This window comes from Pelodiscus sinensis, chromosome 1 (assembly GCF_049634645.1).
Source record: "Pelodiscus sinensis isolate JC-2024 chromosome 1, ASM4963464v1, whole genome shotgun sequence".
Lineage (NCBI taxonomy): Eukaryota > Metazoa > Chordata > Testudines > Trionychidae > Pelodiscus > Pelodiscus sinensis.
In genome coordinates, this window is record NC_134711.1 from 121,044,060 (window position 1) to 121,060,397 (window position 16,338).

Below are 16,338 nucleotides of genomic sequence, written 5' to 3' on the forward strand. Positions count from 1 at the left end.
TGACTGGGAAACAAAATGGCAAATGAAATGTAATGTTGATAAATGTAAAGTAATGCACACTGGAAAAAATAATCCCAACTATACATACAGTATGATGGGGACTAATTTAGCAGTAACTACTCAAGAGAAAGTTCTTGGAGTCATTGTGGATAGTTTTCTGAAAACATCCACTTAGTGTGCAGTGGCAGTCAAAAAACCAAATAGAATGTTAGAAATTGTTAAAAAAAGGCATAGAGAATAAGACAGAGAATATCTTATGGTTTCTAAATAAAACCATGATATGCCCATATCTTGAATACTGCATACAGATGTGGTTGCCTCATCTCAAAAAAGATATTTCGGCATTGGAAAAGGTTCAGAAAAGGGCAACAAAAATTATGAGGGGTTTGGAACAGGTGAAGAGAGGTTTAAAAGACTGGGACTTGTCAGCTTAGAAAAGAGGAGACTAAAGGGAATATGATAGAGGTTTATAAAATCGTAGACTGGTGTGGAGAATGTGAGTAAGGAAAAGTTATTTACTTGTTCCCCTAATAGAAGAACTTGTCATCAAATGAAACTGATAGGTAGAAGGTTTAAAACAAACCAACAAAGAAACAAAAGGAAGTTTTTTCTTCATGCAGCACAAAGTCAACCTGTGGAAATCCTTGACAGAACATGTTGTGAAGACCAGGACTTTAATAGGATTAAAAAAAGAACTAGATACATTCATGCAGGTTAGGTCCATACATGGGTATTAGCCAGGATAGGTAGGAATGGTGTCCCTAGCCCTGTCAGAGGCTGGAAATAGGTGACAGGGGAGGGATTACTTGATGATTATCTGTTCTATTCACCCCCTCTGGGGCATCTGGCATTGGCCACTGTCAGAAGACAGGATACTGGGCTAGATGGACCTTTGGTCTGACCTAGTATGGCTGTTCTTACATTCTTATTAGGACCACAGAATTGTTCTACTCATAAAATATCCACCTATCAATTTAAAAACTGCTGGCTACTGGCCATGGCCAATAGAAATTATAGACAAATGTGCATTGACTGTGGCCCTTTACAAGGCAGGCAGATGCTCAGAACCCTAGAGGAAAGTTTCTCATTTGGAATCATCCCTGATGATATGGAACAAAATAGGTGAGGGGAGGGGTGGAAACTCAGAAGAGGGACCCCAAGATTGGGGAAAAGTTATTTTATGAGATTAAATTCTGAAGAGGTATGAATTTTCTAATAAGACCATTCTCATACAAATCATCTCGTATCAATACTGTAACTGCAGGGAAGTAATGCTCAGAAGAATATGAGTGAGGGAACAATACTAATAACTAATCACATGACTGAACACGAGAAAGAAGAACAAGAAACTGGATGAATTACCTACACGGGAAACCAAAAATTAAAAATGTGTTAGATGGAAAGGAGAACCTGCAGGATCAGATGACCAATAGTTAAATTTGGCAGTGTTCCCTCCCTCATATGCATCTTTTGATTGTTACTTCTCAGCAGTTTCAGGTTTGTCAGAAGATTACTTGTATGAAAATGAGAGGAGGATCCCACTTCCACCTTTGATTATTTGGTGAAACTGTGAAGAGACAACAAGGCTAAAGACTTGCAGATCTGCTGCTAGAAACATCTGCTTCTTGGTCTTGGGAGTTGCTAGTGAAGCACATCTGAGTCTTTGGTACAGATGTTTTATGAACATTAGAGGTTTCCCCAGTGGCTGTTCTGATAATCTGAAATAATGACTTTAAGGAACATTTTGACCTTTTGGTTATAACTGATAAAGGGAGCATCAACCTTTCTTAAGGGTGAAGTCCTACTGAAGTAGCACTTGAGGTGTTTGAACATGATTAGGGAATACAGAATCATCTCCTTCTGGCAGGATGGGCTGGGGCAGAAGATCATCTGACTTAGTATGGAAAAGAGAATTGACATTTGGTACTGCTCATGATTCTGGAGAAGGTCAGAGACCTATCTGTCAAGCAAAGTATTGGAGATACTGATCTTTACAGGAAATAGCACTCAGTTCACTCACTCTGTGATCCAAAGTGGTGATAATAACAAAGGAGACTAAATGGCTTGTGTATGCTACCCGGCAGTTTGGACTACAGGAATATGAATAACAGTGGGCTGCAGAGCTACATTATTGCAAATGAGGGATCTTTAATTCCATGCCCACATTGTCTACCTGGGAGCAACTACAGCACAGCACTTTGATCCATGCTGCAATTCACACTCCCTGTAGTCCAAATTGCAGGGCAATGTAAACATACCCTATTTATCAGATGGCAAAGGAAAACTGATCCAAAAGAATTCAAAGAGAATTTTGGTTACCTAGGTAAGAACTGAGTTGAGATTTCTTGCAGCAACTAGTCTCAATGATGTATATCAAACATTTTATTGATTAAAGGAAAGAAGGACTATTAGGTTATGTCTAGACTACATGGCTCCGTCGACGGAGCCATGTAAATGAGTTTACTAGACATAGGAAAATGAAGTGGCAATTTACATAAAAATCAGCAGTTTGGCGGCACAGCTGGGCAGTCTGGACGCGCCGTGGTCGACAAGGGAAGCCTTTGTCGACCGCTCCGGTATGCCTCGTGAAATTATTTAAATCGCCACTTCATTTTCCTATGTCTAGTAAACTCATCTATATGGCTCTGTCGATGGAGCTATGAAGTCTAGACATACCCTTAGGCTATGTCTACACTGGCGCGATCTTGCACCAGAGCTATGCAAATGAGGTAAAGCATGGAATATCACCGAGCGTCATTTGCATATCTAATGAGACGCCATTTTGCGGAAGAGGGTCTTGCGCAAGTAGGAGCTGTCTACACTGCCCCTTCTTGTGCAAGAAAAACCCTCTTGCGTAATGTCGTTATTTCTGAAAATAATCAGGGTAATGGCATTGAGCAAGAGGGTTTTTCTTGTGCAAGAAGGGGCAGTGTAGACAGTACTTCTTACGCAAGAGCCTCTTCTTCAAAAATGGCAGCTCATTAGATATGAAAATGAGGCTCGGCAATAGTCTATGCTTAGCCTCATTTGCATAGCTCTGGCGCAAGATCACGCCAGTGTAGACATAGCCTTATAGTGTACAGCAAGGGATGTCTGATATTGTGAGACTGAGCGTTCCCAAGCCAAATATTTGTCCTAAGAGTTTTAACTGAAGCTTTATTTTAAATCATTCAATAAGAGATATAGGACAAAGTATCACAAAGGCTGGAGTTGAAGTACATATCCGAAGAGGCACTATTGTGAGAAAGTGAGCCAGACATTTAGTGGGTCTTGACAACACCAGAAAATGAAGCATCCTTACGGAATAGTTGAAAATATGAAGCATTAGCCTGTCCATCTCCATGCTATTAGTGACAGGAAAGTCAGGATCTGGTATCTGGTAGCAGAAGACATGATTGCACTCTTTAAATATATTAGAGGGATAAATACCAGGGAGGGAGAGGAATTATTTAAGCTTAATACCAATGTGGACACAAGAACAAATAGATATAAGCTGGCTAGTAGGAAGTTTAGACTTGAGATTAGACGAAGGTTTCTAACCATTAGAGGAGTGAAGTTCTGGAATGGCCTTCCAAGGGAAGTAGTGGAGGCAAAAGATCTATCTGGTTTCAAGATTAAACTAGATGGGTTTATGAAGGGATTTCAAGATTAAACTAGATGGGTTTGATGAGATAACATGATCTTGGTAACTAATTGACCATTCATTATCAGTGGTAAATAGGTCAATGGAGGGATGATAGGAGTTACTATAGAGAACTTTCTGGGTGTCTGGCTGGTGAGTCTTGCCCACATGCTCAGGGTTTAGCTGATCGTCATATTTGGGGTTGGGAAGGAATTTTCCTCCAGGGTAGATTGGCAGAGGCCCTGGAGGTTTTTCGCCTTCCTCTGTAGCATGGGGTACAGATCACAGCTGGAGGATCTCTGCATCTTGGGGTCTTCAAAGTATTTGAAGGCTTCAATATCTGAGATATAGGTGAGAGGATTATTCTAGGAGGGGTGGGTGAGATTCTGTGGCCTGTACTGTGCAGAGGGTCAGACTAGATGATCATAATGGTCCCTTCTGACCTTAAAGTCTATGAGTCTATAAGACTGATCAGCTGAGGAAGGATCCACAGTTCTGTGATGTTCCCTCTGAGGCTATTAAGAAACCTGCCAATTTTTCTTGAAGATAAACAGAAGATTTGAGCATTGGGGAGGTTGAACATATACTTAAGAATGCAGAAAAGACTCACATTTCATAGAGGAGCGTATTGTGTCTGGAACAATAAAGAGTTAGAAACATATGGAGTAAACGTGTGAAATAGTGTTCTCCTAAATGGACAGGATCTAGATGATCTCTAACACAGAGTAAGAAGCTCCTGGTGTCACCTTAATGATTTATAGAGACAGTTGCTGTTGCTTGTTGCATTCAGTCAGGGTATTTGGCATGCAGATCCAAAATAGGAAGTGTTGAAGACCCTAACATCCAGTCCTGAATTCAAGAAAGCTGATTCTTCATCAGGATTTCTGTGAGTGAACCAGTGGCCCTAGAATTATTGGTTTCCCATGTGGGCATCCCATACCCTGAGACTAGCTTCTGTCATAAGACTTCACACAGTAGGATATGACATTTGCCTTTGGAGAGGTTATTCATGATGAGTAACTAGTGGCGACATCTTTAGACAGCAAACGTCTGAGGAACATGATTATTGGAAAACTTCTCCTGGACATCCCAGACCAATGGCAGGAACACCTGTAGTGTTCTGTTATGGAGCAGTGTCAATTGGACTGTGTCCACCACTGCAACCATTAACCCCCAGAGAGGAAGCTGATTGAGAGATCCTGGCTCAGCAAACAACCTCAGATAACTCGATGAAGCCTCTTCTCCTAGATTCTAGAAATAAGCCCGGGCTTCTGCTCATAAGAAACATGTGACATAGATGAATGAGGTTTGGCGTGTACACCAAAGAGTTTTTTTCTCAGTTACAAACAATGCTATGGCTCTGTAGTAGACAAAGATCTTGATGGAGATAAAGGACACAGGACACAGCAGACCATCCATCTAATGAAGAACTTGTATCCTCTCTTCTTCTTCTTGCGTGGCTATGGTCCAGGTGGGAGTAAAGAAACTGTCAACGAGCTGACAAATAGGAATGTGGGATATGCCTTCTTTAACTTCACAGGGCAGACAAAGTCATAATGGCTGTGTCCAGACTCAGGGGTTTTTTCGAAAAAAGTAGCCTTTTTTCGAAAAAACATCACCTGCATCTAGACTGCAGCTGCGTTCTTTCGAAATTAAATCGAAAGAATGCGGCTTTTCTTTCGACGGCGGTAAACCTCATTTCACGAGGAAGAATGCCTTTTTTCGAAAGTGCTCTTTCGAAAAAAGGTGTTCTTGAATGCCAACAGGTCTTTTTAGAAAGAGAGCATCCAGACTCACTCGCTGCTTTCTTTCGAAAAAGCGGCTTGCTTTTTCGAAAGTACTGCTTGCAGACTAGACGCTGTTTTTCGAAAGAGGCTTTTTCGAAAGATACTTTCAAAAAAGCCTCTTTCGAAAGAGGCTTGCAGTCTAGACATAGCCTCAGTGACACTTCCTGAATGGGGAGGGCAAGAGTCTCCATTCAGAACCTGGTAGTCCTCACTGTAGGGACATAGGAGAAGAGGGCAGGGCAGGGAGATATAAAGGATAGTTTACACTCCTTTGGGCCTCAGTCTAAGCTATTAAGAAAAACAGTGGGAAAAAACTCCTTGGGACAGGCTGAATGGTCCTGAAGATGAAGACTGCAGATTGTTTTAAAAAATCTTGTCTCTTGTCTGCCCTCTAAGGCAGTGATTCCCAACCTTTTTCCTATGGAGGAACCCCTAAAATAATTTTTCATATCCCGAGAAACCCCTACCTAGAAAACATTTGCTTGGCCAGAAAAAGTTGACAGTGGGGAGCGCAATTCAATTACTGCTAAATTACTGTCAAGGAAATTTATTTGTAAAGAGCTGTTATATATATATATATATATATATATGTATATGTCAGATTACATTGTAAGAAAAAAAATTATTTATTTATTCCATGATTTCTCGTGGAACCCCTGATGATGGTCTGCGGAACCCCAGGGTTCTGTGGAACCCTGCTTGGGAAACACTGCTCTAAGGTATAGAGAAAAAAATATATATCAGGGAAAGAGAATTCTATTACTCTCTCTTCATGATGTCTAGTTATCAGAAGGTAACATACAGTCATACTGCGTTAGCATGAACTGCAGAAGAACCCAATTTATGTTGCTTCTGAAATAGGTGAGACCTAACTCTGTTTATTAGAGGTCAGGAGTCCATTCCCAGCTCTGCCTGAAGTCACCTTGGTTGCAAGCTCCTAGTTAACCTGTGAAATGAGTTAATGAATTTGCTCCAGGTAGCAGTATAAAGCTTTGGTTCACAACAGGGGTTGTGAAGGAAACAAGAACTACTAACATCAGTCAAAGGAAGACCTGGGACTACCAGTGGTGGTCGGTGGGCTTGCAGTTTAGCGGACCTTTCTCTAAACTACAAAGCACCATGGGAGAATCTCCCCTTACAGCTTCCTTCCCTTAAATCACATGAAAGTTGGAGCTTTTCCTGTCTCAACAAGATTTTATGCAGCAGGGGTCAAAATCAAAATAATTAATTTATGAGAATTGGCAACTCTGGAAATACTGTAGTACTTCCCATAAGGATGGTTTGAAAAGTACCTGAAGAGAGAATAGTACTGCAGGCTATTTGGAAAAGCCATTAGATTTGAAAATGCATTGGAATACCACCAAAGCCAATCACCTATGGACCACAAATTGCTGCCCTTTCAGATTTGATTTCAGGAGCTATTCAGTTCTAATGATCAAGTTTTTGAAGGACTCCATAGTCCAGCTACTGCATGTATTTCACACGTTGGCCAAAAAATGAGGAGTACAGGATCTTTCAAAAAAGAACCCCGTCTAGACGGTGGTTTTACTTTTGAAAAGCCCTTTTTTGAAAGAATGCGCGGCCGCCATTATGCAAATGAAGCACAGGAAATTCAAATCCCGGCTTAATTTGCGATTTCAATCTGTCTAATTTACATCCCTCTTTTGAAAGAGGGGTGTAGTTTAGACATACCCTATAGGTTAACATAGGAGTTACTGAATGTTTCTGACCACTTATATGACTAGTTGGATTATTAAGCCCTTGCCTCTGTTCAACAGTCAATAGTACGGTTTATTTTTCTTCTTAGATGATCATGGTGGTTGCTTCTGGACATCACAAGGTCCAATAGCAATGAGAGTAAGAGTGCTTCTACTAGCACACCATACTTGTATTGTCAGCGACAAGCTCGCTGTTTAGGATTTAGACGTAAGGAAGGGCCTAAGGAAGCTATGCACACAATTCTTGCTGACTTTCAATGGGCATGGGTGCTTAAGTCCCTCTTTGAAATCTGTGCCCTTTGGATGCTGGATGATCTATACCAATGATTTTCAACCAATGATCCATGGACCTCTGAGGGTCTGCAGTCTGTGTCTAAGATTTTAGGGGTCCTCAAATGAAAAAAGGTTGAAAACCACTGATCTATACAATCACTTATGCAAATCTAAACTGGTTTGTGGATATTCAATTTATTACTATACAATCATACCTATGGCCTGCCTGCTAGATAACTGCATTTCAAACATTTACTACACTGCAAACCTGTAGACTCTCTAGTGGCAATAGGGAGGCAGATAGCTAAGGAATTCAGTAATAGGATACAAGGCATTCTACCTACATATAAGCCATTACCATCTGATGGCTATTTGTTGCTTTATGTGAAATGAGTTGATGGCCTCAAACCTGTTCAACGTGGACAAGATAGCATCAAAACCACTATCAACAATTGAACTTTTATCTTAGTGAGCAAGGATTCAATTATCATAGAAACAGAATAGTTTTCTTGTCCTCTAGCAATAGTCCTTTCAGATCAGGACAGACAGAGTGGAACCTATGAAGTGCTCAGCACTTTTTCAGACTGGGCTCATAATTGCCAGGGAATTGGCAGTTCATATGTTATACCTCTTCTATGGATAAATAAAGAGCTCCCGGTCCACAGACTGGAAATCTGGCCCTTTTCACAGATACTAAATACTCTTAAAACCTAGGGGGGCCATTATGCATCATGTGAGATTGATCAAAACCCAAATTGCAGTCTGATAAACTGACTGGATTATCAAATTCATATCCAAATTCATATCCAAATAGCAGTACAGGTTAGCAATCCATACTCTTCAATGGCATTTGTTACATGAAAAGGAATCTGGCGAAGATCCAGCCACCACGACCTTAAATAGTAACTCAGCATGAAAAGCAACCAGAGTGTTGAATCTGTTCCCATATAATATTCGCTTATGAAAACCAAAAATGCACTCTCCTTTTTATTTGCAAAAAGAACACCATCATCAATGGACATATGAACAAGGCAGTTTATTAGTTGCCTGAACAATTGATTATTATCAGAAACATAAGAATTATCTTTATTGTTCAATGTATTTCATCATTCTCATGTTGCCTATTAATTCTTCTTCCACTCTTTAGCTTATAACTATCTACAGAAGCAAACTACATGCTAGTCTTAAGAGATAATTATATTAAAACTCACCAATCACAATAGTTCACAACGTATCAATGTTAAGGAAATAAATCAATTTCTAGCAATAATATATACATTTCACCCAAAAGTATGCAAAAACTTAACTAAGTGAATATAATCATTCATTTAACACCACATATGAAAAAGGGCATCATTTTATAACATCATCATCCATTTATAAACTAAAGGCAGGTCTGACATGAGATTTTATGTGAACCCTAGATCCACACATACACACACAAATCACACATAAGAAGTAGTTTGCAAAAGGTAAGACAAGTTAATGGCAAAAGTTTCTTTCTATGCAGAAGAAATTGAACATGAAATCAGCAGGGTTAGGGAAAAAAGTTTACAAATAAGAAATGAAATTGTATTATACAAGGTAAGAATTTAAAAAAGTTGATCTTATAAACACAGATGAAATAAATGAAAAAAACAAAACCAAAAATAAAAAAAAATCCATACACACACATACAGACAAAAGTGAGAGCACAACAAAGGAAGTGGAAGAAAAGTGTTACCCATAAGTAGCCGCCGTTTCACCCGCTTGTCCACATCAGCTACTGACGTGGCATTGTACTCAGAACTCTCAATTGCAGCCTCATCCTTCTCTAAAACACAAGTAAGGGACAAACATGGAGCAGTTGGTTAATCAAAAGCCCAATTTTCCGCTGCCTAAGACAGTTTCTTGGTATGGCACAACCAAAGCCAAGAAGCAAGCCATGAAAGCACTAAATCCCTGTTAGAGAGTTAATTCCACTTGAAACCCCAGAAAAAAATTAAAGGCTGCTTGGGGCAGAAGGGGAGAAAGGAGGAAGAGGAGGAGGAATGATAAATGACAAAGTAATTAACCAGAAAACACACACAAAGCTTGTTTCCTAGAGAATGAGACAGCAAACAGGCGTGCCCCAGACAGATGTTAGTAATGGAAATTTAAATCCAACGATTCTAGTTAAACAAACTATTAAAGACAAACTGTAAAGTGATTCAGGCTGATGGTGGGATCAGGATCTGAAAATGGCAGGCCGAGGACCAAGTTGAGACAGACAGACAGAGCTAAAAGAATCCGGTGATGGAAGGACACAAGTGCACCATAGTCATGTACACATTGATAGAGTGTTTAAAAACCAAACACAATGCATGCAAATTTCTTAAAAAAAAAAAAGGAAAAACCCAAAACCAAAAAACGAACAACAAACCAAACAAACACAAAAAGATCAATTTGGGCAGTGCTGGTTGCCTGCTTGTCTATGAAACACTACTAGCTAAACATTCAATGCTAGAAAAGATGTTGCAAAAACAGTGTTTAGTAATTTTATAAGCATGCAGTAAGCAAGATGTCAGCAAAGGTCATTTTGCAGATAGTTTCTGATATCCTACTTGTAAGAGTTTCAATTCAGCATAACAAGGACTTTAGTTGAGTTATGCTTGATTAGAAATACACAGAAACAATCATTCACAAGGGAGGGAAGAGATGAGCAGTAAGTGAAATAAAAATAAAGGTTTCTCATACAGGAAAGCAATGGATAAAGCAGCAGCTGGGTAAATAAAATGATTTATGCAGGGTAGGGGAGTTGCTTTATTAAAAAAGCCAAAACAGAATGCAAGTGGGGACTTTCACATGCAGCAAACATTAAAAATGTCAGGCAAACAAAGACAAAATATGTTAGACAAAGGGTAAAAAAGTATTTATCTGGTATTGCAGAAGTTTGCATTCTTGCAGTGATGCCCAGACTATATTACACCACTGAAGACAGCAAACAGTGAAATAATGGAAATGAGGAAGAGGAGGAGAAGGCGGTGGCTGGCAGGTTTTATCTGTGGCAACGCTACATGGTTGAGTTGTAACGAGAAGTTTTTAAACAAGTTCTAGATGGGATCAGGCTGCAATAGAGGCTTTTGTTTGAGATATTGTGGGTTTTTTTATTGTTCTGTAAATAATTAATGAACGTCAGTTATCAGACAAGACAGGCAATCAGGAACCATCACCAGAAAGCAGGAATAAAAATGTAAAAAAATAAATAAAAATAAAAATAAAAACGTGTTCTAAAAGAAAGAACTACTCAGAGGGAGGAAAATCAACACAAGCAGTTGTATGTGACTTACATCACAGGATCAAAGAATGTAACATGGGGTTGTGTTTGTTACATTACAAAAATGAAAAATCATAGTAATAGAAAAAAGCCATGAGTGAAGTGTACGCATTCTTTGAACACGATGGACAAAATTAAACATCAACTTGAGGATATTAACAAACAGTGAACTCTTGGCAAATGGGAGCGTCAAAAATATATTATATGTTCCTCAATAAAACCTGGTATTATTAGGGTCCTCCATCCTGCAAACCCTCCCCATCCAGAACTCCCATAGACTTCAGCAGGGGTTCCTTATGCAGAGGGGCTGCAGGACTCAGAACAAGAAAGTCACAGAAAGTATTGAAAGACAGATCTTAACAGTCCAGGAATAGGAAGTGTAGACAAGACCTGGTAACTGTTTTACCCTGATTACTTTTGCTGTTGTGAATGCTACAGCCCTGATCCTGCCATGAAATCTGTGCAATTGGATCCATTTCCCTCTGCTGAGCCCCATCCGTAGTCAATTCCATGGGCTGACATAGAGGGTTTGTCTATACAGATCTCACTGCCTATGGGCCTGGTCTCAAGCCCACTGAAGTAATCTGAAGGATTTCCATTGACTTCAATGGGTTGGAGATAAGGACTTGCATGTTTTCAAATATGGAAAAAGGAGAGAGCAGATTAGTAACTTCCATCTAATTCTGAAAGTATTGAAACTTATTTCCTACTTTTGCATTACTTTACACATTTCTGAAATAAACGAATAAATAACAATGTGAAGATGATGAAAACCATTAAGGATTTTTAGGTTCTGATTTGGAGAGTAAGAATGTAAGAAAGGAACATAACCCCCTGATTAAGTTATAGCACAAAATTCCCTTTTTGTACAAAACCAGATAATATTATGCAAACAATGTACTTTGTACTAATGAATATTTGCATGCCAACACCCAGGATGTTTCACTTCCTGCTAGGTCATTTTCCCATTCACAGTCACCGTGGAAGGTTACTTATGATGAGTGCTATTATTTTGCTATCAAAAACCCCCAAACCAAAAACCAGGAAAGAAAGTGTATCTTGGATATTAAATGATCCCCAAATAGAATTTTAAAAATATTACGACCAAATGCTTATTGATGTGAGTAGTCCCACTGAAATCACTGGACTGCTCATACCAGTAGAAAGGGGTAGACTTGACCCTTCATCTGTGATTACCTTTTGAGTTTTTCAATTTTAAAAGTGCTTAGATTTATACAAACGGAATTATAATGACAAAACAATGACAACGGGATTTTTCAGTGACATTTACATAAAACAATCGCAACTGCATCCTACTAATCTCTTTTGCAAAATTGGACCCTAACTGCTATGATCAAAATCTTTGCACACATATACACACACACACACCAACTCATTCTGCCATGTGACCAGTAAAAAATATGTGTTAGAGAGGTACTTACCAATACATGTTCGGCCATCTGAATGTAGGGCATACTTCTGATGACAACCACACACAGGACCAGTATCTGTGTCATCACAGGTGTGTTGGCAGCCTCCATTTCCATAGTTACAGGTTACTAGTTATGCCCAAAAAGTGTGTGTATATATGAATACATAAATAAAATGACAATGAAACCAATTAGTTTTTGAGGGGCTTTTCAGAATACAGAAGATCAGTTATAAGCAAGACATTAGATAACATTTTTATTTATGGGTTTTTCAACTCTCCGATCTTTGCCTGATCCCCTTTTCTTTCTCTAACTCACTTCTCTCTCTTCCATGTAATAACCTCCCCCCCCCCCCAAAAAAAATGTTTCACTCTTTAAATTTATTCTGTTTGGATTAGTTGTTTTAGCATGAATGACCAGCCAATTTCATCTCTTCCTAAAGCTATATGGTTCATAGCCATGATGTATATGGCATGAAGAAATGAGCAGTCAACTAATACAGATATATTTTCCAGTCTATAGATGGCATTTTTCTTCTCCTGCTGGGCTTCACTCCATAATTGGAGGAAGCAGTGATCCAGACCGCAAGAGCAAAAATACATCAGTCTTGTAATCTATTATTTAAAAAATGCTAATCCTCCCAGAATTGAAGAATGTTTAAAAATAAGACAGGACACCCCCTTTTCTTTTTTTAAAAGCCTTTTTTTGGGACTAAAGTATATTAGCTTCAACTAGAAAGAAACCGCTGGGGATTTCACTGTCTATATTTAGGTCTATATTTACCAAAATTACTTGTAACAAATTTTCTGAGACAAAATTCTCAAGATGGGCAGAATTTAGCAATTTTAAAGGAGATAATTCTATTTTTAACTCATAGGATGCTGGCATTTCCCAAATACTAATCAGACTTACAATGGGCCTTATTTTCTTCCTGTTTTTACACCATGTTTAGTCACACATATGTGCAAAGTGCAAACAAAATGAAACAGCTGTGATCTGACTGAGTTTTGAACACACTTTCCTGTCATTATACACATGTCCAAATGTCCAAACCGGGGTCAAGATGGAGAAGGATCAGGCTTTTCTGCATGCATATACTGGAACATATTTATTTTAAAAAAAGGATTAGGAAATCAAATGTCTAATTATTAACTTATATCATATGAATTATTTCAAAGGGGTTGGGGATATGTGACTATTATGACAGTTTAAATACTGAACCTTTTTAAACAAAAGGAGCTCTTCGCACAGATATTTATTTCTAAACCATTCTAGACTGACTTTAGAATCATGGTATTATCTGACATATTACATTTAAATATTACCAGGATTTCCCTTGCTAAACAGAGAATTTATGAAGTATCCAAATCGATAAGTTCCATGAATAGGTAAAGGCAAGTTTCTTTTTAAAGGAACTTAAAGTGAGGCTCTCAAATCCAAACTAATGGCATGTCTATACTTACTAGGATATTGCACTGTGGCGATTGATCCCCGAGGGTCGATTTAGAGGGTCTAGTAAAGACCTGCTAAATCGACCGTTGATCACCCAGTTTTTCTTCCATCGACCCTTTCTCTCCCTCAGCAGTGGAGATCTTGTGGCAACTCAACCTGAAGAATGTCAATTCCAGTTATGGTATTTACATAGCTGGAGTTGTGTATCTTCGTTCAACATTGCCCCATAGTGAAAACCTGCCCTAAAATACCACTCATTTTCAAAAGAGAGTAATATCCTATAGATCCCATTCATCTCAATGATCTCACTTTACTAGCTCCTAAAAAATGGAATATATCTGAATTTTCTGATGTTTAATCACCTATAAGCATGAAAAAAACCATCAGTGTGTCTAATTATTAGAGGGCTAAAATGAAAGATGGATGTTTTAAACCCAGATTTCAGACATGTAAGTTCAATAGAAGAGTTCAATACTTTTGAACATCAGGCAGGGTCTCAATACACAAAGTCTTGACCTAGACAGGAATCTTCACCTAGATTTTCTTGCTAAAAAGACTTGCAAAGAGAGGGTCTGATTCTTTTCACTTTCACCAGCTTTATACCAGTAAATACTTCATTGACATCACCTGATTCACACTGATGTAAGAGAGAAGAGAATCAAATCCACACTGACAGATACACCTGGAAAGGAGACTTCCAATGTGCACAATAGATGACATAATTGTGGAACTTGATTCTTTTTCACTTATACACTTTTGCACCAGTGCCACTCCCTTCCATTTAACAGAGCTATTCCTATCCTACATTGATGTAAGGAGAAGAGAGTTTATTTTCTGATCATTATCGTGTTCCTTTTTCTTCCATCCATGAAGTGAATTTTGCAAACAAGCCTTTTTTATATATTCTTTTGGAAGAATCTCAGATGATGGGGGATGTGTGCATGTAGACAAGAGTATTCTGGTGTTCTGTTCATTATCCTGGAGGGCAAAAATTTTCTGTAGTGGATCCCCACTCCCTCCCATGTGTTGAATTGGTGGATGTGTACCTGCCAAGCCTCTCCCATTCTATGCCCCATTCACCCACTTCCTTTTTATGCAGTATCTGTCTTCTGTCCTTATTTGCTTGTTCTCTTTTATTAATTTTTCCTTCTCATTTTTTGCTCTTGATTATTCTTATTTGGTGGATCTCATATGCCGGATCACATAGTCTCTTGCAATTTAGCTGAGAACTATGGGAGAAGCAGAGATATACCTAGACTAGAAGGTTGCTGTCTGAACCAGCTCCTTGTAAATATGAACTGCTCCTATGGCCAGTTGTATTAGGGCCTATAATGGGATAGGGAAATCACCAGCTGCTTTTACCTAGAACCACAGGAATACATTGCTTGGAACTCCTCCATCTTACATTGCTCTCCTTCTCCATCCTGCTTGCCTCTTGGGCTACTTGGGGTCTCTCCCAATGGGCCTGCCTTTGTTGGACAGCTATGCTGAAGGAAATTAATTTTATAACATCAGACTATAAACTACTGTTTAGGCCAGATGTTCTAATACATTGCTAATATTTGGGCCATTTTTTAATTAAGCACGTTAAAGTACATTTAGCCTCACTGGGTCTTTTTAAAATAACTTGACTGGAATACTTATGTGTAGCATACATTACTATTTGTTCTTGTGGAAAATCTCCCCCACTAGAGGAGTGAACATATCTTAACACAGTTGATCATATCACTGTAACGTAAGGGACTTCTTATCTCTACATGTTTCTACAAAAAGCTACTCTAGAATGACACAGTTTAAAGTAGGATTTCTGCAGGACTGAATGCCAATTTCCCTGTAGCTCTGCACAGTGAAGAATCTTCACTTGCCTTACAATATCGCAGTCCGTAAAATAAAAGAAATGATTGTTGCACCGCCACTTGCACTAAGTGGGTGACACAAAATAAACGTTGGGATGAGATTTTCAAAAGTGGTCGGTATGGGCCTAATTGTGATTTGAGTCAACAGGAGTTTTATCATCGTCTTCAGAGTGAGAGTAAAGTTAGGCCAACATTGGGCACATTTGAAAATTCAAACAGTATCTTTTTTAAAAAAGAATGATTATTAAATCAACTCCAAAGCAAAGACGACCTAACTCTGGAACAATTTACCTGGATGTGCACACAGAGCCAAACTCTACTGTTAATTATATCAATATAAATCCATAGTAACACATTTGATGTGAGTATAATTATTCCAGATTTATTCCAGTGTAATTTAAAAGATAAGAAAGATGGTTTAGGGGTTATACCACTTGGGAAGTGATTAAATTTATACTGTGCCTCAGTGTTCCATCTGTAAAACTGAAATAATACTTCTGTAACTCACAGGGTTATTGGGGAGATACAAATCCATTAACAATTGCAAGAATGGTGATAAAGGCTATATAAGCACATAGAAGAATTTGGCCTATAGGTTTCACAGAGGGAATTTTGGATTGGTGTTTAATGTCTTTTCCTATATCTGCAAAAATAAGCCATGCTGTACAGTGAAAAGTATTTCTGATAATTTGTCCCCCCTCCCCATTTTAGTCTTTAAAGTGGAAACTTGTCAAGGTTAGTCCACAAAAACATTGACCCTCAGTACCTTAAACCATAATCACTATCTCCTGATGAAAAATGTATGGTGAAGGTGGCTGAGGAACCCACAACTGCAATAGGAAATTATTTAATTTAGCAAACTAGCAGTTTAGATTTAACTCGCGATGGGCCAGAAGCAAAAAATC

General features: G+C 38.7%; 1 protein-coding gene across 9 annotated transcripts in view; it reads right to left on the reverse strand.

Annotated features, from left to right (window-relative positions):
- The window catches only part of SCUBE1 (signal peptide, CUB domain and EGF like domain containing 1), a 293,808-nt gene that overhangs the window by 125,570 nt on the left and 151,900 nt on the right, over nt 1–16,338 (reverse strand). For 4 of the 9 annotated variants that reach the window (XM_075899443.1, XM_014575791.3, XM_006127714.4 and 1 more), the window contains 2 exons: nt 12,138–12,254; nt 9,124–9,213 (listed from right to left, as the gene is read on the reverse strand). The exons of 2 other annotated variants lie outside the window; for them this stretch is intronic. In XM_075899443.1, the coding sequence (XP_075755558.1) occupies nt 9,124–9,213; nt 12,138–12,254 (207 nt within the window). The remainder of the gene's footprint in view (nt 1–9,123; nt 9,214–12,137; nt 12,255–16,338) is intronic. 3 more of the 9 variants (XM_075899450.1, XM_006127716.4, XM_006127715.4) reach the window with 1 other exon arrangement.